At 37.3% G+C, this 21,831-nt stretch overlaps 1 protein-coding gene and 1 non-coding gene across 2 annotated transcripts in view; both read right to left on the reverse strand.

Moving 5' to 3' along the window:
- Nucleotides 1–13,958: 13,958 nt before the first annotated feature.
- On the reverse strand, nucleotides 13,959–14,062 carry LOC118759058 (U6 spliceosomal RNA). Its single transcript, XR_004995961.1, has one exon. It is a non-coding gene; the product is annotated as a U6 spliceosomal RNA (small nuclear RNA).
- Nucleotides 14,063–16,096: 2,034 nt separating this feature from the next.
- The window catches only part of MMRN1 (multimerin 1), a 50,576-nt gene continuing 44,841 nt past the window's right edge, over nucleotides 16,097–21,831 (reverse strand). Inside the window, exons 7-8 of the mRNA XM_004590571.2 lie at nucleotides 18,409–18,555; nucleotides 16,097–16,570 (exon numbers count right to left, since the gene is read on the reverse strand). Coding sequence (XP_004590628.2) covers nucleotides 16,155–16,570; nucleotides 18,409–18,555 — 563 coding nt within the window. The 3' untranslated portion in view covers nucleotides 16,097–16,154. The remainder of the gene's footprint in view (nucleotides 16,571–18,408; nucleotides 18,556–21,831) is intronic.

Consider the following 21,831-nt stretch of genomic DNA (forward strand, 5'->3'; position numbering starts at 1 on the left):
TGCTTTGTAATCTATTTTGCAAGTTTTGCATAGATGCTTGACACATCACCATATATGTGAAAAAAGTATTTGCAACCTATGTTAGTTATGAAACTTTTAAACCTTTCGATAATCCTGCGATCAGTGTCACATTTCTTACTGAAGTAGCCACGTAAAGTTGTCTAATACGTATGTTGTTTTTTTTTTCCTTCTTTTTTCACAATAGACCTGAGTACCCGACCCCCATCCCTTCTTGAGTCTATTAGTAAAGGAGTTTACCTCATTAGGAAAATACAATTCACCAGCAACAGCATCAATTTTTGCATCCAAGGTACAAACACACTTGTTCTAACTCACATTGTCTTGTTCTTTTCATTGAGTGCCCTAAATCTCACCTGAAACATAGTGACAGTTTGGAATACTGTAGCCAAAAGTTCCAAAGAGAGAACATAAAATAAGGGATAATAGTAAGGATTTATGGGTCAAAATGACTTTGAGCTTTTCTATAGCTAAGAAGACAGCAAGATCATGGAGCAAGTTGCTAAGATTGCCAAAGAAAAATGCTTCTAACCTGCAATGTTGAAGCCAGCCAACAATCAAGAATGAAAATAGATGGCAGCTTTTTTTTAGTCATGCAGGCTCAAAAAGAGTTAAAAAAGACAGAAAACATATGAAATACATTCAACTTGCAGTAACATAATTGAAATTCCTATGATGAAAGCAAAAAAGTCTCAGGATAAATGCCATGTCATGATCCTAAAGGAAAATGAAACTAGATTGGGCCAGAGAAAACCTGGATAATGGGTTTTTTCAAAAAATGAGACTGATAGAATGACTTATAAGTCCCATTAATTAGTAGATTTATCCAATTAATAATAGAGTAGAATTAGAATACAAAGAAAAGTAGAAAAAATACAAACAAAAATAAGATGATTATTAACTCCAGAAAGAACCAGTCTGTGGTAACAATTGCATAACCCTCGTAATGTAAATATAGAGCACTAATGCAGCTACATCACGTGGCAGAAAGTCCATGTGACTGTAAAGCTTGGAGAAAGAAAGTTAATTGTTCAGCTTCCAATGTAGCAAGTGATTGCATTTGTTCTTAAAAGCTAAATGTTAAGAAATATGAATAAAAGCACAATGTTGAAACCATTTCTCTTTTAAAATTTTCTGTGCAAGTAAAATTTTTAATGAAAACAAGAAGCAAAACACAAAATGATAAAATGTTGAGAAAACCAATGGAGTCCCCTGTAAAATAAGAATTGCTGCCTTGTAAAGGAAACAGGCAAAGACTGAGTACACTAATAGAATCATTAAAGTTCTGATAAGTGCTGTGATAAAACGGATGGGATTCCTGGGTAAGGAAAAACTGGGAAGAATTTTTTTTTTTAACATTGAATGACCATAAAGGCTCTTCTAAAGATGTGAAATGTAGGATGAAACCAGATTGAAAAAATCATGTGTGGGAATAGCTGGAAGCAGTCTTGGGAGTTTCATGCTGAAAGATAATATCAAACTAAAATTCTTGAAATAGGAAAGCAATTTTTTAAATGATTTATTTTATTCTTATTGGAAAGTCAGGTATACAGACAGGAGGAAAGATAGAGAGGAAGATCTTCTATCTGTTGATTTCACTCCCCAAGCAGCTGCAATGGCTGGAGCTGAGCTGATCCAAAGCCAGGAGCCCAGAGCCTCTTATCTCCCAGGCAGGTGCAGGATCCCAAGGTCTTGGGCTGTCCTCAACTGCTTTCCCAGGCCACAAGCAGAGAGCTGGATGGGCAACAGGCTGCCGGGATTAGAACCGGTCTCCATATGAGATCCAGGCGTGTTCAAGGTGAGGACTTTAGCTGCTATGCTATTACGCCTGGCCCAGGAAAGCGGTTTTAAAGGAAGTGGAAAACATCTCAGGGTTTGCAGTCAATCAGTATGATGATGAATTTGGAATTAATTTGGAGAAATCAGAAAGGGCCAAATCTTTCATGGATTTTATTTGCTAAATAGATTCAGGGAAGAAAACATTTAGCAGCTAAGATATTCAAGTTCTACGTCTGAGTACCTGAGGTCAATCCCCAGCCATAGTTTCAGATCCTTGTTTTTGCTGGTGCAGACCCTAGAAGGTGGTAGTATTCAAATAACTGAGTTGCTGCTGTGTGCATGTGGGAGACCTGGATTGGGTTTTCAGCTCCTGGCTTCAGCCCCACTCAGTTCCAATAGCTGTTACCAGCATACTAACCCAGTGTTTATGGCTTGCTTGAACTCTCTCTCTCTCTCTCTCTCTCTCTCTCTCTCTCTCTCTCTCTCTCTCTGACTTCTACACCAAAAATGGATTGGAATGCTAAAGAGCAGGTGTGGGAAATATCTGGAATAGTACCCAGTCTAAAGATGATGGTAACAATAGATGGAAATGATGAAATGCAAAACAATTTTTAAACATATTGTGCAATAATAAGTGATGTATTCAAGATGGTGACACATAGAAGAGAAATGTTAAGGATACCTCTTGGATTTCTAGTTAGAATGTTTAGGTAGATCTTGACATTTATTAACATTGAGATTTCTAGATAAAGAGCAGGTAGATGTGATAAATGGAAATGTAGAGTAAGTTTATGTACAATTAAACTCCAGCTGCTATTAGATATGAAAGTATCAGTATCAAAATTTTAAATCTGAAGTTCAGATACATAAATTAGCAACCTAAGACTTTAAAAAAAAATCTTAAAATTTGTGGTAAAAGAAGGAATCGTCTAGATGTAATAGGCAAAAACAGAACAGTATACAGGTTAGAGTAATTCTAATAATTAGAGAACAGTAGAGGATCAGAGGGTGTAGAGAGTGAATTAAGGAAGCAGATAAGAGAATATGGTGTTTTGGAATTTGAAAGAGGAACTTATTTCATGATACAGGAAAGGAAGCACTTCTGCCCAGGGCTGCAATCGGGTGAAAAGAAAAATAGACTTAATGGAATGCTAGAGACATCAGCCAGAGCAGGCTGAGGAGTAAGGAGTATTTCTCAACGGGGATTTGCAGGGAATCCTGAGGCTCCTGGAGCGTTTTCTTTGGAAAAAGTGTCCAGGGCATTGACAATTCCAATGATCAAACATTTCCCTCTATTAGGTGACATGGGATTGTTGTATTACCAGCATCTGCCTTATGGAGGGAGCTTCTCCACTGAAAAGTTTTGTCTCTTGGGAACATGGTCCTTCCTTTGCGTTTCTGGGTAAGGTCAGTGCATCTATTCACTATCCAGCCATCTGTATCTCCTCCTCACTTTATAGATCTCTATTGTTGTTGCCATTCATTTGACCACAGAGTTCCCATCTTTTGTTTTTTTCCTCAAATGTCCACGATTGCCATCAGCAGGACTGAAACTAGCAGCTGGAAACTTAATCCAAGGCTCTTACGTGGTGGCAGGAACACAACTACGAGAGCTATCACCTGTCCTTCCTTGGACCTACAGCAGCAAGTGTCAGTCAGGAGCTAGACCTGGGCAATCAATCCAGGCACTCCGACATAGAATGCAAGTGCCTTAAGCACTAACTCTTATTCTTCAGTAACTATTAAAAATGAATATTTTATTGAATAACATTAACCTTAACATAATAACCAGTCATATGTGGATTCAATTAAAATTCCTTCCTAATTATTTTAATGAGAGTGCTGTGTTCCTATTATAGTAAGTAAGAATAGAATTTGGCATCACACATTATTCCTATTTTCCTTATGACATCTGCTTTAGATTTATAGTCTAAACTTTGAGTCTCTCAGTAAACTGTTTTGTAAAATAGGGGTAATAATACTCACTTGTTGGTTCTTATGTTGTTATTATATATGAAATGCCTTAATGTGGTGTTCTTAAATGCTACTGCTGTTGGCTTTTTTTAAAAAAAAGTACTGAACTGTTTTCAAACTAAAGATGTAGTGAGGTTTCCTGATGTCACCCAAGATAAGAATTAGAAAAATCCTCCCCTTGTATACCCTGGGATCCCATATGGCTGCTGGCTTGTGTCACAGCAACTCCAGTTCTTATCCAATCCCCTACTTGTGGCCTGAGAAAGAAGCATAGGGTGCCCAAAGCGTTGGGACCCTGCACCCATGTGGGAGACTCAGAAGAAGCTCCTGGCTTCAGATCAGCTCAACTCTGTCCATTGCAGCTACTTGAGGAGTGAATCAGCAGAAGGAAAATCTTTGTCTCTCCTTCTCTCTATAAATTTGACTTTCCAATAAAATAAATAAATCCTAAAAAAAAAGTAATAATGAAAGTGCCCATGACCAAGTATGTCAATACAATAGACTGGTCCTGCAGTTTGGGAGTTAACAGCATGCCATTATCATTACACAGGAGCAAGTGATTGGTACATACAGTACTCTAAAAGAGGCAGCCAATCATGCTATGGAAAGATCAAAATATAGATTGAAATTTCTCATTAAGATGGTTGGATTTTGGAGAGTTGTCTAAGTGTATTTTTAGCACTATTTACAATGCTTTTGAGTAAAGAATACAAATCGCTTGGTAGAAAAGTGCTATTATTACATCTTAGGATATCCATGAGGAATGATCTTTGCTTTCCGTTGTGTTAAAAGTCACAGTATTTTATAATATAGATGAATATTTATAATATTTAGATGCTGATGTAAACAAGTATAATCATTGCATTTAAGGGAATTCACCCTGATGTGAGTCTTAGATATATTATGAAATGTATTATTACTTCTATAAAAAAAATCAACAAATTGAATGGCTCAAACCACAGAGTTATTTTCTCATAATTCTGGAGATAGGAATTCTAAAACCAAGAAGTGAATAGGATTGGCTTCTTCTGATTCCTCCCTCGTAGGCTCAAAGGAGCCTTTGGCTGTTGACTCCAAATTTGAACTCTCATACAGCCTGGGAGGCGGCAGGTGATGGTTTATGTAATTGGGTTCCTGCCACCCAGGTGGGAGAGCTGGACTGAATGCTGGATCCTGGCTTGGGCTGGCCAGCCATTTGGAGTATGCACCCATGAATAAAACATCTCTCTACCTCTCAAATAAATAAAACAGAAGCTTAAAAATATCTTAAATCCTTAAATATTCATGTTATAATCCATGTTGAATGGTTTCAATTTTAAATGGAACATTTACCTAATTTATAAAATAGCATAAGATGAGAATTCTGAATTTCAGGAAAGAATTTCATATTATCTCTTCTTATTTCTAATTTCTCATTTTAAGTATATTTATATATGTATTTTTCTTAGCCATACATCATTTTACTATAAGTTATGACATATTTGTATTTCAGAATTAGATGGGAAATCCAGAATGTAAAATCATTTTCTTCCATCTTTTTTTCTCAATTTCTTCAACTTTCAGATATATACATATATTTATGTAAGTGAAGTATATGTATATGAAAAAGGCACAGCATTTTTTTAACGTTATATACTTATTTCTTTCTCTTTCCCTCCCTCCCTCTCTCCCTCCCTCCCTCCCTTCCTCCCTTCCTTCTTTTTTTCCTTCCTTCCTTCCTTCCTTCCTTCCTTCCTTCCTTCCTTCCTTCCTTCCTTCCTTCTTCTCTTTCTCCTGTTCCTTCTTCTTCTCCTTCTTCTTTTGCAGGATCATTAATCCATCCAACAGCACAATTGAGCCAATCTCAATGTAAGGCTATTTCTTTACCTTGTTCCCTCTGATTGAATTCACTGTCAGTGGGCTTGGGATTGCTTTTGTATGGTTTTATGTGTATTTCACCAATACTGATTTATTCAGAATAGCTCTTTATGGCAGATTTGCCTATTCTGTAAAACAGGTCATCAAATTATTTCTGACCATCTAATTAAGTGACAGATGACTAAATCAAGCATGAAGGAATCCATATTGTTTAAGTTCACTGTTTATCTACATCATAGACTAGATCCTTGTTCCAACATGATCAAAACTTCAGAAGGGGCAGAGATAGATGAATAGAAATCTGCAAGGGGAATTCACTGTAATTTCTGAAAACTTCAGTTTTACGTTGGGTTACTCAAAGAGAGTCTTGGTAAGATAACACCTATTGCTTTATTTATATTTGTTTCAAACGATTCTTTGAGCATCTCAAAATATTTATTTCAAGTGAAATCTCTTTGATAGTCAGATCAGAAAAAATATTTTGTTAGATAGCAAATTGAAATGTACAAATCTGTACAACACTACTCCAACATTTAAAAAGTAGAGATCATACTTTGAAAATGAACTATAAGATTGTTCAGGCATTTGTTACACAATCTTCAAGTGAAACATTTCAGAAACACCAGTAGTGACTACTTCAAGAGTACAGATTATGTGCTAAGCATTATTCTAACTGTATATAGCTATTAATTAATTTAATCCCTATATCAACCATATGAGGTAGGTGTTCGCTGTCCTGCAGTGATGGACTTGGTGCATGGAGCCGATAATCAGACACATGGACTACTGACTTATAGTCAATAGCTGAAGTTTATTCACAGCATCAGACTTTTAAAGACTAAGGGTCACAGAGGCATTTGGCAGGAGGGTCTGAGGAATTTTCATATCAACAGCAAGAGAGAGTTGACTTGAGAAGATGAAAGTTCCCTCACCCTTGTCTGGAAGTACCTTGGCCAGAGGATTAGGACGTTCCTGCCCTGTGCATTTCCATATCAACTGCTCCTGGAGCCTTCCCAACAGGATTGCAACTAGCCAAGGGCACACAGTGACAAGCCTTCCCAATGGGTTCTCTTTAATCAATTATCTTCCTAAGGATCTAATCCATTGTCCTACAGGTGGGTACTTTATTATTATTATTAATGCAGAAGATGGAACTTGTGTTCAGAAATATCAAGTAAGCAAAGATACATCCCATAGTGGCAGAGCAAGGTTTTGAATTCATCAACCATGCTTGTCATTGTCATCCATTCCTCCCTTTAACCTTTGGGCTTATTGTTTCGGCCTGGCTTACTACTTAGTGTGCCTTCCAATGTGCACTGAGGAACCTCAGTATCAAAATCCCAACCATTTGCTCATGACTCCTTGCTACTAAGAAATTGTGTGAGCTTCCAGACCAAATGGCCTATGTGAACTTTAGCACTGTTGGGCTTCAATTCTGATGAATCAAGTCCCTACCAGAGTCTGGTTGTTTCACAGGTGGCTTCAAGTAATTAAGAGGGCGCTTACCTTAATTGCTGGAGGCACGGGCTGTCTGGCCAAGACAGGAAGAGAATGTGTGGTATTTCCACCTCACCTTGTAAGCTATTGTGCATTGCCCCTTTTCAAGCTATTGTGGGCTGCCATATAAAAACCTTGTGAATGTGCTGTTCGGGGCTGCCTGCTCTCAACCAAGAACCCAAGTTCTGGACAGGCTGAGCTTGAATAAACCATACCTGTGCACTTGCATTGACTTCAGACTCCTGGTGAATTCTGGGGATCTCAAAATCTGGACACAACAGTACAGGGGAAAAGGGATGGTTTTAACAGAATATTTGAAAAATTTTAGTTTAGAGAGATTAATCAAGCAGTTTTAGTTAGGCAGTTTATTCCGACAGAGTCAAACATTGTTGCATATGATATTTAAGTTTCCTTAATTTGCATGTAATTTTGATCAATTGGGACAGCTTGCAATATTCAGTAACTTTGATATGTACTTGTTCTGTGTGATTTGTTTTGATATTGACTGGAATAATACCTAAGAAATCTGTGTGTACTATAGCTAAATTATTTGCAGATATCATGCCAAGAAGCACAATAAAGTGAATTTAATGTTTTTACTTGAAAAAAGCCCTTTTTGCCTTGGCAATCATCTGTTATTCAAGCTTTATTACACCCCTGCAAGACTGGGTCATTATGATATAACATTAAGTGAGCACTAAGATAGTACCTGAAATTCAACTAATACCTCTTGCTAAATTTTCTTCTTCCTATGCCCTCATTTTCTATGCTAAGCACTGACAAATTCTTCCAGACTAAAGAAACATTTCATTTCAAAAGCATGCCACTGAGTGTTCCAGACTGTTATTATCTGTTTCTTTTAGTTTTCTAGTGTATCAGGTGACACCTGGGCAGGTTTATGCTGATGACAGTGTGTTTTGACTTACCCAGATGTGTAAGTTGCTGTTGCACTCCAGCAATTCTAATTATTTTGTTGCTTTCCTTTTCCTTAATGAAAAAAAATGTTAAAAAGTAGTTTTTAAAGTTTTCTCATCATCTCCCTCCTTGATTGTGCATTGCTTTTAACCTTCACAATCTGCTTTCTAGCATAATGTTATCAGAAATGCCTGGTGGGTTCTTTGCTCAGCTTAGGATAGAAATACAAAGCCGGGAATCTGTTGCAGACAGCAAAGTTTATTTGCAAAGAGGCCAGGTGAGCAGGGAGGGGAGAGGAAGGGGAAAGCACCTCCTGAGATAAAGCCAGGACGTGGGGTGCCTCTGAGAGAGAGACACCAAAGGTTTGAGGAATGGTCTTGAGATTTTAAGTATTTCTTGACCTGTTCTTGTTGGGTGGGAACCTACAGGTAAGATGTTCCCCATTGGTGGTCTCTTAATCAGTTATGAACTGGGTGGACAATACTGGTGCCGCCCACCAAGGCCAAGACCTCAGCCGGCCTGGATAGTCACAGTAATAGCAGTGCTAGGTAATTACTTTGGAGTATTTGCTAAGTTTTAAACACCACAAGATATATTACATGCTTGCTTAATTTACTTAAGAATTATACTAAGTTGGCATTATATTTATGCCCATTTCACAAATGAACATAAGGCGCAGAAAATAAATCAAGTGTCTCAGGACTGGATTCTGGATTCGGTGAGTACTTGTCTGTTTCACTCCCCACCACAGTAGCCTGCCTTGAACATCAGACAGGAATGATTTTTGGATGTGACGAGGTGATAAATAATTTTTGGTCTTGTTTACAAGGCAAGAATTGTTGATCTTGAACCAAAAACTTGCAGTTTTGTTAATTTAAGTAAATAAAGATTGGAGTCAGAACTTCTAGTAGCATGTAAATTGTCAGATGATTTTTGTAGTTTGATTTTGAATTAAATCAGTTCTACACATTTAATTACTGATAACTGTCAGGTTGGGCAGGCAGAAGTGACTCTACTATCCAAGTCCATCAGACACTCCCGCCCAGCGTGTTTGGAATGCCTAATCACCCTAACCTTGGCTCTGAAAAAGGTCAGCACCAGCCATCACAAGCATGCACAAACCCGGGAGCTACTGCCTTCTCCAACCCTCTGCTCCTAAGATGTACAAAGGCCATGTGCTGTACACATTAGGCGGTCACTGCCCACATGCGGCCATATGGAAGTGGTTCCAGAACATCTCCTACCAAGAGTCCAATAAGAATTTTTGCCTGAACTAAAAGTCCACCCTTTTTTAATCTCTGAATGTAACAATAGATAGAAGATTGCTATTAACTCCATTCATAAGAGATTGTTTAATATATATACATAAAACTATATATATATTTCATCATAGCCTTACTATTTCCTCATATCATATGTTCAAATGATGAAATATTTCATGTTATATGTCTGCTTGAAGCTACTTTAGGTACTTTTTGTTCATACCTAACACATATCCTTTCTGAATACTTCACATTTTTAAAATCAATAATTCAGTTAATATATTCTAAGTATGTGTCCACTATATTTACTGTTGAGGTAGATCTTACAGATAACGCAATTAAAAAATTAAGATCTTGTGAATTAACTATATATTTTTTTCTTCTGCAATAACTATGTCTGAATACAGATAATAAGGATGAGTTTTTCTTTGTTATAAAAAGCAATATATACAGGAGTTCAGAAATCAATTCTTTTTAAAATTTGCCATTTGCAAAATAGGTTTGATTAGTGAGAAAGAACTATAAATTATCCTTTATTCAAAATGTCTATAATTTTAATCATGTTTTAATTGCAAAAGATTGTAAATTTGCAATAAAATAACAAGAAGAGAGGCTACAACAGATCTTGTCAGCATAAGTGTTTTCAGCTGACACAACCTAACATTTATCACGGTTAATTTCATCAATTGAAATGTACTGATTTTCAATAATATGATGAATACCTTATAATCAAAAGGCTTCTGATATTTAGGAAGACAGTTTTGGACTGAAATTTTTTTTGTAGAGTGGTCAATTCATGCTGTTGATTCCTTTAGCCTGGATTGTAAGTAATTTTACTTAATTATATGTTATATTCATATTACATAACATAAAGGTTGCTTTTCTGCAGTCATTTGATTTTGGCCATTTCATGTTTCTTTGCACATGGCAAATATTTTATCTATACAAGTAAAACATAGCATGCTTAACTTGGGTATGATTTGAAAATAACGTTGAAATTTTTCTTCGAACTATACTACTCCGTGGTAACTTAATTTGTTTAGATAACCGTAGAATTCTCTGGAATAGCACATTAACAATACCACTTTCATAAGAAATATTCCATTTAGACCAAGTTAAGTAGTATACAAGAGTGTCTTCAAACTATAAGTTGAAAATGCTATTAGCGGAAAAAACATGAATGGATTTCAAAATTTTTATGCAACAAAATAAGTTTATTGTTTAATTACCCTTCCTGCAAATCTTTTGACATACCCTCTTATTTGGATCTTAGAAATATGTGTTAAAAATTGGGCCTGGCGGCGTGGCCTAGCGGCTAAAGTCCTCGCCTTCAACGCCCCGGGATCCCATATGGGCGCCGGTTCTAATCCCGGCCGCTCCACTTCCCATCCAGCTCCCTGCTTGTGGCCTGGGAAAGCAGTTGAGGACGGCCCATTGCTTTGGGACCCTGCACCCGTGTGGGAGACCTGGAAGAGGTTCCTGGTTCCCGGCATTGGATTGGCGCGCATTGGCCCGTTGCGGCTCACTTGGGGAGTGAATCATCAGATGGAAGATCTTCCTCTCTGTCTCTCCTCCTCTCTGTATATCTGACTTTGTAATAAACTGAATAAATCTTAAAAAAAAAAAAGAAATATGTGTTAAAAATAAAATGGGAAGAATAATCAGCAGGAATTATATAAGCTGTATGTTATTTAAATTGGTTCTGAATATCTGAAAAGTAAGAACGAGAACACAAAAGCAAGATAAGAGGAAGAGAATAAGTTGAAGAGTGGTTCAGAGATTAAGTCCAGTTAAAATAGGCAGTTCTAAAGGCAAAGAACAAGCAGAGGTAGGGGGAGAGAAAAAAGAAAAAAAGGGGAAAAGTAGAAGAAGAAAAAGGATAATGCAAGTTAAAAGGCAAAAGCCACTTCACAGGAGCAAAGCTTCACTTTCACCTGGTGACTCTTAGAGACTCCCGGAGAGCCTCCAGTTACTGAGTAATGGCAAGGTGGTGTCCTGCCCTGGGGCTTGTGATCATCCAATGGAGGGGGTGGGGGAGGGGAAATAAATGACAATCCCTGCCAGTAAGACTTGAGGAGAGGCTACATCTCAGGTTCTGTGGAGGTGCTCTGTTGACACCTGGAATTTTAAGAGAGGGCAACTTGGGAGAGTCCAGGGAAATTGTGGTCATGGTCTCAAGGCTGGTGAACTGAGAGGTCCAAGGAAGATTTAACGTGGACAATAGACTTGTCCTTATTCCTTTTTGTTTTCTATCCAGAGTTGGAAAACAGAATAGGCTATCTTCCAGAATATCTTGAATTCATTCTGAAAATTGTAAAACTTTCTGGATGATATAACAAAATATTTTAAGAAGAGAAAATGAGAAGAATAAGCTTTTGGTATAAAGCCCAAGTCATTATAAGGAACATCCTCTCCCAACTTCACCCCAAGGGAAATGATTAACTCTGCATGATAGGTGCTTCACAAAGTGAAAGCAAATCAAGTCTGCATAAGGCTTTACTATTGAAAGTAGGTTTCCTTCCCGAGGCTAGAACCCTTCAGCCTGATTGCCAGTAGTGTTCTCACAGGGTCACTTGCCGGATCTATTTGTTCATTGGTGTGAGACAGAGACCTATCTGTAAAAATGCACCTTGTACTAGGACATAGCTACTGCAAGGCATTGTTTGCTATAATGGAGATGATCTTGCCAAAAATATACGTGACTTTGTTACAGGCTTAATACTTTCGTTCATTGAAGACATTAATGAGACACAGATATCATGTCTCCCTGTGTTTGAAAAAGCAACAGTTACAGCTACGAAGAGTTTGGGGATTGGTGACTAGAAATTCAAATATGACTCTCCATTGTGGCAAATGAGATGAATTTGACCAACAAAATGTATAGACACAAGCATTGTTTCAATGGGTATGAAGTTCCTTGGGTAGCAATTGCCTCCACCTCTTGTGGGAGTGGATGACCCCACTGAATCGTGCCTGACACATAAAGAAGGCCTCTCTGTTTTGCTTTAAAGTGTCCCTCATGTTTCGTGCAATAAGAGGCAGTGGTCAGTCTTGAAAATGAAAATAATTTTGCTACATTTAGAATTTCCCTTGATGAAGACAAAGAATATGGCTCATTAGAGTCAAAGCTTTCACATATATAATGACATTTTTAAGTGAAATCAAGCTGCCTTTCCATATTCTTCAGACTTAATGACACGTGCGTGAGGAAGACATGAAATTATACCCCTAGAATATAACTAAATCATAAATATATATCATATACACATTGTATACAGATATATACACACATGTATTTATACATATGATATAAATATGTATCACATATATACATTATATATGAATAAATACATATAACTATACACAATATATTTAATACATGTTATATAACACATAATATACAAATGTAAAAATATTTAAGATTATATTCTTAAATATAAGTGATATGTTTATATATAATTTACCTAAAATTTTATAAATTAAAGATTGACTTGAAGCAGCAAATTCATTTTGAAAACAAATAAATAATAACTAAAAACTTTCCTCTAACAACTAAATAGCCAGGTCAACCAAAAATAAATATGGCTCCTTTGAATCATTTCTTCATGTCAAGGTAATATTAGCCCTTTTATCCAAATGTGAAAGTTTTGACTGGAGTATTAGTAAGGAAGAACAATTTTTAGACACACTAGGCTTTGAATATAAAATCTCAGGTCCTGGAGTGCGCTTAAGGAATATGGTGGGAGTTAGGTCAGTGTGCAGAAAAAGGAGTGGGGTGGTTATTAAAGATAAATTTCCTGGGTTTAGTACTGTGGTGAGCACGTTAAGTAAATGAATGGGTATGAGATTGTCTTCAGTAGTTGGGTTCTGACCATACATACTTACCATGTTTGTTGGACAGAGAGGAAGGTGAGAGAAAAGCCCTCTGAAAAGGAATCAGCAAAATAATATCGAAGGTAGTTGATTATCCCCATTAAAGAAATCAAGAAAAATTCCAGTACTCTATTTTTCTATGTAGATAAGCTTGTCATGAAAATTGGACATATTACTGAATTATCTTGATTTAAAAATCTGGATTACGCTGAAATTTTGGAAAAATACTGAGTAAAGTAACAAAATGGTTCAAATATCTTTAGAAAGTGACCATTTACAGGCAAACAGGTAGCAGTTTCCAGCCATGCAACTTCTGGTTTCCAAGTCCTAAGCATCCCACAGGACGAGGGGCTATGAAGATCTGACCATCCTGTCTCAATTTAGGACACTGTGATTGTGGTACTAAGTGTAGAGTTCGCTTGTAGAGTTTGTCCAGGTTTGTCAGGGGGTAGCTTGAAACCTTTCCTGCATAACTGCTGTGAGATTTGTAGAGAATGTAGTATTTCATTCATTTTTATTGCTTGGTATCCCCCTACTGTGAATCTCTGAAGGTTAACTATGCTCAGCTACTGTAAGTGTGAGTCATTCTCAGTTTGGATACTTGACCGAAAGATACTATTATCATTCACGTGTCTTTTTACAATTTTGGGAAATTTGAGGAACTTCTCAAGTTTCTGCTGTAGGGAGATAATATTTTCAACTTCAGGACTGCACACATTTAAGAACTTGTGAATTTTGGTGAGGATGTGTGAGAGACAACGAGCATCTTTTTTATTGATAAGATTATAGATTAATAAGGACATTTTTTGGTGTGTCATCCTTGCACAGGGGCCATCCTAATCTCTGTAGTGTTCCAATTTTCATATGCATGCTGCAGAAATGAGCACAGGATGAACTTTTTTTTTAAAGAAAAGATTTATCGATTTTATTTGAAAGGCAGATTTACAGAGAGATGGAGAGACATATACAGAGAGCGAGAGTGAAAGAGGGAGATCTTCCATCCACTGGTTTACATTCCAAATGGCTGCAATGGCCAGTGCTGAGCCAATCCAAATCCAGGTGCCAGGAGTTTCTTGTGGGTCTCCCAAGTGCGTACAGGAACACAAGGACTTGAGCCATCCTCTGCTGCTCTCCCAGGCCGTAAACAGGGAGGTGGATGAAAGTGGAGCAGCTGGGACACACACCAGCGCTCATATGGATGTGGTACCACAGCTATGGGGAGTAGGCATTAGTCTGGTGTGCCACTGTGCTGGCCTCCAGTATGAACATTTTTATGGGCAATTTGCTATTACCTATCAAAATTCAAAACCATATTTCTCTTGGTCCTAGAAATTCTCCAGCGTTTGCTGTAATATTGAGAAAATTAATTAGTCTTTATTTGTTTCTATTCTTCCCAGGTGGGAAGAGGATAATGTATAAATATGTGTTCATACATAATCCATGCAGTTACAGTGAGCACTCAATACACTTATGAAAAAAGTGCCTGCTGTAATAACATGACTTTTATCATTGCTGTTACAACTGTAAGAATATATTCTTCAGAAATGCTGTTTCAAATTTGTAAAGAATATATTTTCTTTAAAAAGATTTATTTATTTTTTATTGGAAAGTCAGATATACAATGAGGAGGAGAGACAGAGAGGAAGATTTTCCGTCCGATCACTCACTCCCCAAGTGACCACACCAGCCAATGCTGTGCCGATCCGAAGCCAGGAGCCTGGAGCTTCTTCCAGGTCTCCCACATGGGTGTAGGGTCCCAAGGCTTTGGACCATCTGAGACTGCTTTCCCAGGCCACAAGTAGGGAGCTGGATGGGAAATGGGGCCACAGGGACATGAACCGGCACCCATATGGGATCCTAGCACATGCAAGGCGAAGTAGCCACTAGGCTATCCTGCCAGGCCCTGTAAAGAATATGTTTTCAAGGATGTTCATGACAACCGTCTTGGTAAAATAAAAAGTTGGAGACCACTTAGCGCTCAGTGATAAGGGACATCTGAAATAGGCAACATAGAGACAGCATAGATGTGGATTCTGCAGAAGTCATGGCCTGAGTATACATCCTACATCAGTCCCTGTGCGCTGTGGGCCATTCCTCATCATCTATATACCTTAGCTTCTCTATCTGTACAAATACAAGTAGTGGCAAAAATACTGATCTTATAAGTGATTGTGAGGAGATAAAGAGGCATCCTCTGAATGATTGTTCAGAAGATAACTAGATCACAGAGAGAGGCATTCCACAAATTATAGGATTACAGGAATCGTTAACTACTTTTACATATTGTATAACTACTTTATTGCTATAACTGCTTTTACATATCAGTATGTACAACTGTAGCAAACTATGTTATCTTTTCTACCTATAGTTTTCATTTGATAGTAACAGATAAATGCTCCGCTCATAACTCCTTATATTGGGATGTCAATGTTCAAATATATGTCACCTGCTAATTACAAGAAAAGAATAATAGCTAATCATATTTCAAGTTTCTAAGCATTTTTCACTTAGATTACAAATGAAAAAGTATGCGAAATTGATCATCTCAACATTAAGGAACTACATGACCAAAGATTTTATAGCCATCTTTGTTTTTGAGGAATTTAATTTGAATCAGGAGTATATGTTATATATTTTCATACATGGGAATCACAAAAGTTAAATCTGTATGGAAAAGAATATTGTAACTGACGTTACATTGATACCTTTTAATACTACCTTACATTAAAGTAGCTACAACTGAAGAAACAAAAATGCATGTAGTTATGCTCACAAAAACACTTGTCTGCATCACTGCATTTCTTCAGAGCAAGAAGAGCTGCTTAGCAGACGGGCTTTCCACAAGGCAGCCAAATAACTTTATGAAATAAACAAGCACATCCTTACTCAGATTAAAACAAGAAGTTGGCTTCCTTATGCCAAGACAAACAGAAACATTGGCTGTTTCTCAGAACAGGTGAGAGTCTGTCTCATACCAGCTTAGGTTCTGTATAACAAGTAACCCCCAAATGTAGTAGTAGGGGGAGACTTCCGCGGAATGCTTCCTTTTACCAGTCGCACCCACACTTCTTGCCCATAATTTAATTCTAATAAGACATCTCCCGTCACTACCCTATCACAGTGAATTTCGTTGTTAGTATTTTCAGACTCAAATGCAAACTTGTCTCTTCCATCCACCACTAAGAACCCAGACAGATGAGAACTAAATGACTCGATGGCATACTTGAACACATAGACTCCACGGTACGGAACCCTGAATCTTCCTGTTGTTGGTGTATACGAAGCACCATAATTGACGTGCAAATCGTTAAATAGGATAGGACCAGGAGTAGTCATTCCATAATTGTGAGACACAAAAAATGCCACCATCGGTGTATAAGAGCCTTTGGAAAAATCTGTTTAAGGGGAGAGAAAAAGAAAAAAATATGGCAAGAGTCAATTTTCATGTTTTTACCTTGCTCTGTCTTTTTTTCACAAGTTATCATTTCACCTCGGTTACAAAATGGCTTAGTATAAGAGACAAAGCTTTCCAGCAAATTTCCCCAGGGATAGTGGTATGTCTGCACGCCTGCACTGTCTCTTGGCTGTAGCACTCTCAGCATCTTAGCCTTTTACAGCCTCAGTTTCTCCATACAGATCAAGAAAGAATGAAAATAACATTTGTTACCTTCCATGCAAAAAATGCCTCAAAGATTAATTTACATGTTGCTTTGATCTCTCTGAAGACAAAGGGATTCAAAGCCCTCTATGATTATTAGGATACCTCGGAATGTTTCAAAGCTGACAAGATGTAGAAGCGATTTTTCCAGCACCTTGTCAAAGCATTTCTAGAGGCTAATGCAGAAGCCAAATGAAACCATATTCAATGAAAAGTAGACAAAAGCAATTTTCTTTATAATTAATGCCAAGTGTACTTACAAAGGCTGAGATTTAAACAGAGTACACATTTACTCTTTACTATGTAGCATATTATCAAAAACCTGACTGAAAATTAAAGAGAACATATTTTAGATGCTGTATATGCTTTCTTGTATAAAAGTCAGGAATGGGGCATTCTTGAATGAATATAAAACAAAGAATTATCTTCCAATTAAATGGACAAGATAATTTTCTTATGTTACTCAAGGTTTGTAAATATGTTGTTAGTCCTCATGCAGTCAAAATTGGTACTGTATGCTTAGTTTATTTTTTCTTTTAAAGATTTTACTGGAAAGACATAGTTACAGAGAGGAGTGACAGAAAGAGAGGTCTTCAGTCTGCTGGTTCACTCCCCAAATAGCCACAAGAGCTGTAGCTGAGCTAGTCTGAGAACAGGAACCAGGAGCTTGTTCTGGGTCTACCACGTGTGTATAGGGGCCCAAGGACTTGTGCCATCCTCAGCTGCTTCCCTAGGTCATAAGCACGAAGCTGGATGGGAAATGGAGCAGCTGGGACATGAAGCAGTGCTTACATGAGATGTTGGTGCTTGCAGCAAAGGATTAGCCCACCGGACCATTGCACCAGCCCCTGTTTGCTAAACCTTTGATGAAAACATACTAACGCCTCATTTAAATGACCTTGTATGACTGGAGCCCAAAGCATATTTCTTTAACAACTAGTTTGAAGAGAAAGAATTTATATCAGTCAGATACATGGAGTTGAATTTTCTTTTAGTATATGAGAGAAAGACAGTGAGAGAAGATGGGATTTTCAATAACTGCCTTTGGTATACTGATATGGAACATTTCTAGTGTGAGCGCCATAAGCGCAACAAGTTAGTCCTCCAGCTTCAAGCAACCACATCTCATATTTGCATCAGTTGGTGTCTTGGCTGCTCCACTTCTGATCCAGCAACTTGCTTATGTCCTGGGAAAGTAGCTGAGGATGATCCAAGTTTTTGGGCTCCTGCCTCCATGTGGGAGACTGGAAGAGGCTCCTGCCTCTTGGCCTCTGATCAACTCAGCTCCAACCATGTGGCCATGTGGGGAATGAGCCAGTGGGTGGAATATCTTTCTGTCTCTCCTTCTCTGTGTAAATCAGCCTTTCCAACAAAAATAAAGAAATCTAAAAAAAAAAAAAAAAAGCTTCCATAAGTACTTGTAAATACAAATGTATTTAAATGTATCTGCCAAAAAGATATTTCCACTTGTAAGTCATACTCAAAGGTCACAGAAGCCAAAAGAATCCATTCTTAAAATGTTTCTGTTGCTGACCTTGGGCAAACCCAAACATGTTTGTTCTTTTTTTTACCTACCTGGAGGTAAAGTGTTTTCTTCCGCCAGCTTAACAGTGCAGTTGTCACCCGTGAAAGGATGCCGGCAAGCGCAGGTAAAGCCAGAAATCCCATTTATACATGTGCCCCCGTTCTGGCACGGGAGGCTGCTACAGCCCGAGTACTCCTCTGTGACAGAGAAAGAATCAACATAAAAGGGGATTATGTGGCCTGTGTTCAGGTTGATCTCAAATCACAGTTTTCAATAAAAAGGAAAAGCTCTGAACTTGAGATAAGAGTAATGAGTTTGCAAGTGGAGGTTGCTTGCTGATGTGGCCACAGGACACCATATAAATTGCCTAGCACACTGGCTCTTCCCTCCCCCTTTTGTGATGGAGGGAGATAATTCAGTGATTCAATGCACTTATTTGTGTGAAAATGTTAAGAGTTTGTTTAAATGAAGAAGAGAATCAAAATTATCTAGACGTAGAATCATGTATATTTGGAATTGATACATAAAAGATATTTCAAACGTTGGCTATGAAAAATATCTCTTCAACACATAGTGCTAAGATAATTGGATATCTATAAAACATAAACTCCATGTCTACTAAAATACTAAATGTAAAAACAAAACCTCCAACAAGTTGTAACACAATTACTTTGGGGAGAATATATTTGGGTAACTTTGAAGATTTGGAAAACTCTTTCAAAGTAAAGGAAAACAAAATACAGCAAAAACTGTAAGGCATAAAAGAAAAAAAAACCCTCATTTTCATTACAGAAGAATTAAAACTCGTTTTCAATGAAATTTATCACTACCAAAGTTCAATGATTTTACCAGTTATAAGAAAACATTGTTTAACAGACATGACAATGCAATGACTTAACTTTGTAACATGAAAAGCTCTGACAAATCCAACAAAACATAGTCCTCTAAAAAGCAAAGACAAATGAACAAACGACTTGACCAGGCAGATAACTGAGCAAAACACACAAATCTCACTGCAAGTTTAAAATATGCACCCTCATTACTAGGGAGCCATTAATAAACTTAACAGCAATAACATTCCTTTTCAAGAGAAAACATTTAAAGAGAAAGCATTCAATCATGGCAATCCATGCAATAATGGGCTTTTTTTTTTGGTAAAATATTGGATAGAACTTAAATTGTTAGGCCTCTGAATAGGAAAATTTCATCCTATTTATCAGGTTTAAAAAAGAGTAATTTGTTTTGAGCCAGCAATATCTCCTGGAAGAATATATATATTCCAGACACATTTGGCCATGCACACAGATAATTCAAAGTTGTTCTTGATGATATTGTTTGCATTAATGAAAAAATTTAAAAGCTTCTAAGTACCACTGGCAAAAAGTTTAACAAGTTATGTATGCACTAAGATATATTTAAAAGCAGCTTACAAATAAGGTAAACCAAATCCTCCACATATTGAATTTGCTGGCAGGAAGTTAAAATTCACATGCCACTGACAGAATAATTTTATTTAATTGGAAGACCGCAATATATAATAAAAAATATTTGATTATGTAAATGAGAAAGGCGGTTCAAAATGTACTTGCCACATTTTCCTCTATTGTGCCACCTTGTGGCAATAGTGTAAATAGTTTACAATTCATTGTAAGTCATGTGATTGACAAAAGCATTTTTTACATTGGTTAATATTTTTATTATGGCGCTGAGTGCAATGGTCTAGTGGCTAAAGTCTTTGCCTTGAACGCACCGGGTTCCCATATGGGTGCCGGTTGTAATCCTGGCTGCTCCATTTCCCATCCAGCTCCCTGCTTGTGGCCTGGGAAAGCAGTGAGGACGGCCCAAAGCTTTGGGACCCTGCACTCCTGTGGGAGACCTGGAGGAAGTTCCTGGCTCCTGACTCCGGATCGGCACAGCTCTGGTCGTTGTGGTCACTTGGGGAGTGAACCAGCGGAGGAAAGATCTTCCTCTCTGTCTCTCCTTCTCTCTGTATATCTGACTTTGTAATAAAAATAAATAAAGTCTTTCAAACATATACATATTTTTTCTTATGAAGTGGCATCTATATTTTATACGTTTAAAATCTGTATTACTGAAAATCATCTAAAATATAATCAAACTGCCTATGTTAGAATATTTTGTAAAGAAAATGTGTTAATATATTACTTATGTAAGAAGAAATATTTTGTTAATCCCCTGCAATATTCTACAATTATTTTTCTAATTAATTAAATTATAAAGATACTGTATATAATAACTTAACAAATGTTTCAGACTAGTCCATATCTTAAAATATCCTTTATCAGTGGGTAGGTAACCACACCCTTTCATTTGTAATTAGCTTATTGTAGAAATTAGTTCATTATTTTCTAGCTTAAAATCATCAACGATTCTCCATTATTGGTTGAAATATGAACTCTTGCTAACAAAGCACTGGTTTCATTTATTTTCACATTCTTGGAATCTAGCACAGTGACTACAGGAAAATTTTCAATTTACATGTTTCACTAGGAATGAGTTAATTGTGCAATGGAATTGGAAATCACTGAATTATTTATATCATTTGATTAGCTCTGTCATTCTAAATCATCCTCACCTGTGAGCAAATCTGCTTTAGAGAGCAAAGCTTAAGAAACTGTTGAAATAGTCTTTGTGTTGCTGTCAAGAGACAGCATGAGGACCAAGGCGTTGCCCTTCTAAATAATATTCAGGACGAACATTCCAGCTTTCTCCTCCTCATGTTCTGTTGCTCCAGGAATGAGGACTTCCCTCTCCTTCTATGAGTCATTCTAGACAGTCCTATTTAGCCCTTTGTCCCAATCCCTTTATAGGGTAATGCATCTGCAAAATAGGTCCACTTTAGTTTGGGGGCCTGAGCCTTTTGTTGGTGGCCATGTTACCCTATCTTCTTGAGACTCCAAAGAGTTTACCTTTTAGGATACCTCCTATGATGTCTTCTGATCGCTGCAGGGAGCTTTGTCCACTTGTCTGCGTCTGCTTGCTATTTAGATTATCTGGTCTCCACATTATTGTCCAGAGAATCCACATTTTAGTGCCTGATGCTCATTGTCTCTGTTACTAGCAATTATATATAACTTTATTTCAGAAGACTTGAGTTACCCTCTCTGTTCACAGAAATTATCCTTTTTTTAAAAAAAATTCTGAACGAACTGTTTTAGCTACCCCATCTCCAGCTCTCTGCTGTCACTTCCAACTTTACACTTCATACATGCATCCACGTAACTAATAAACACATGTAATGTCTCAGTGTCAGATATGGAATCTCATAACACAACTAAAGATTGATTGGCACTGACTTGGCATTACAAGATATTTGTGTTTTGTTATACAGTCAGTATAAGACATAAAATAAAAATCAGATCTACTTTAATAGATTTTCTGATGCTTATTTTTCTGCCTTACTATTAAAATACTTAAAAGTGACAAGGTGTTTTTTAAAGTACCTGTGCTTA

Source organism: Ochotona princeps, chromosome 7 (genome assembly GCF_030435755.1).
Source record: "Ochotona princeps isolate mOchPri1 chromosome 7, mOchPri1.hap1, whole genome shotgun sequence".
NCBI lineage: Eukaryota > Metazoa > Chordata > Mammalia > Lagomorpha > Ochotonidae > Ochotona > Ochotona princeps.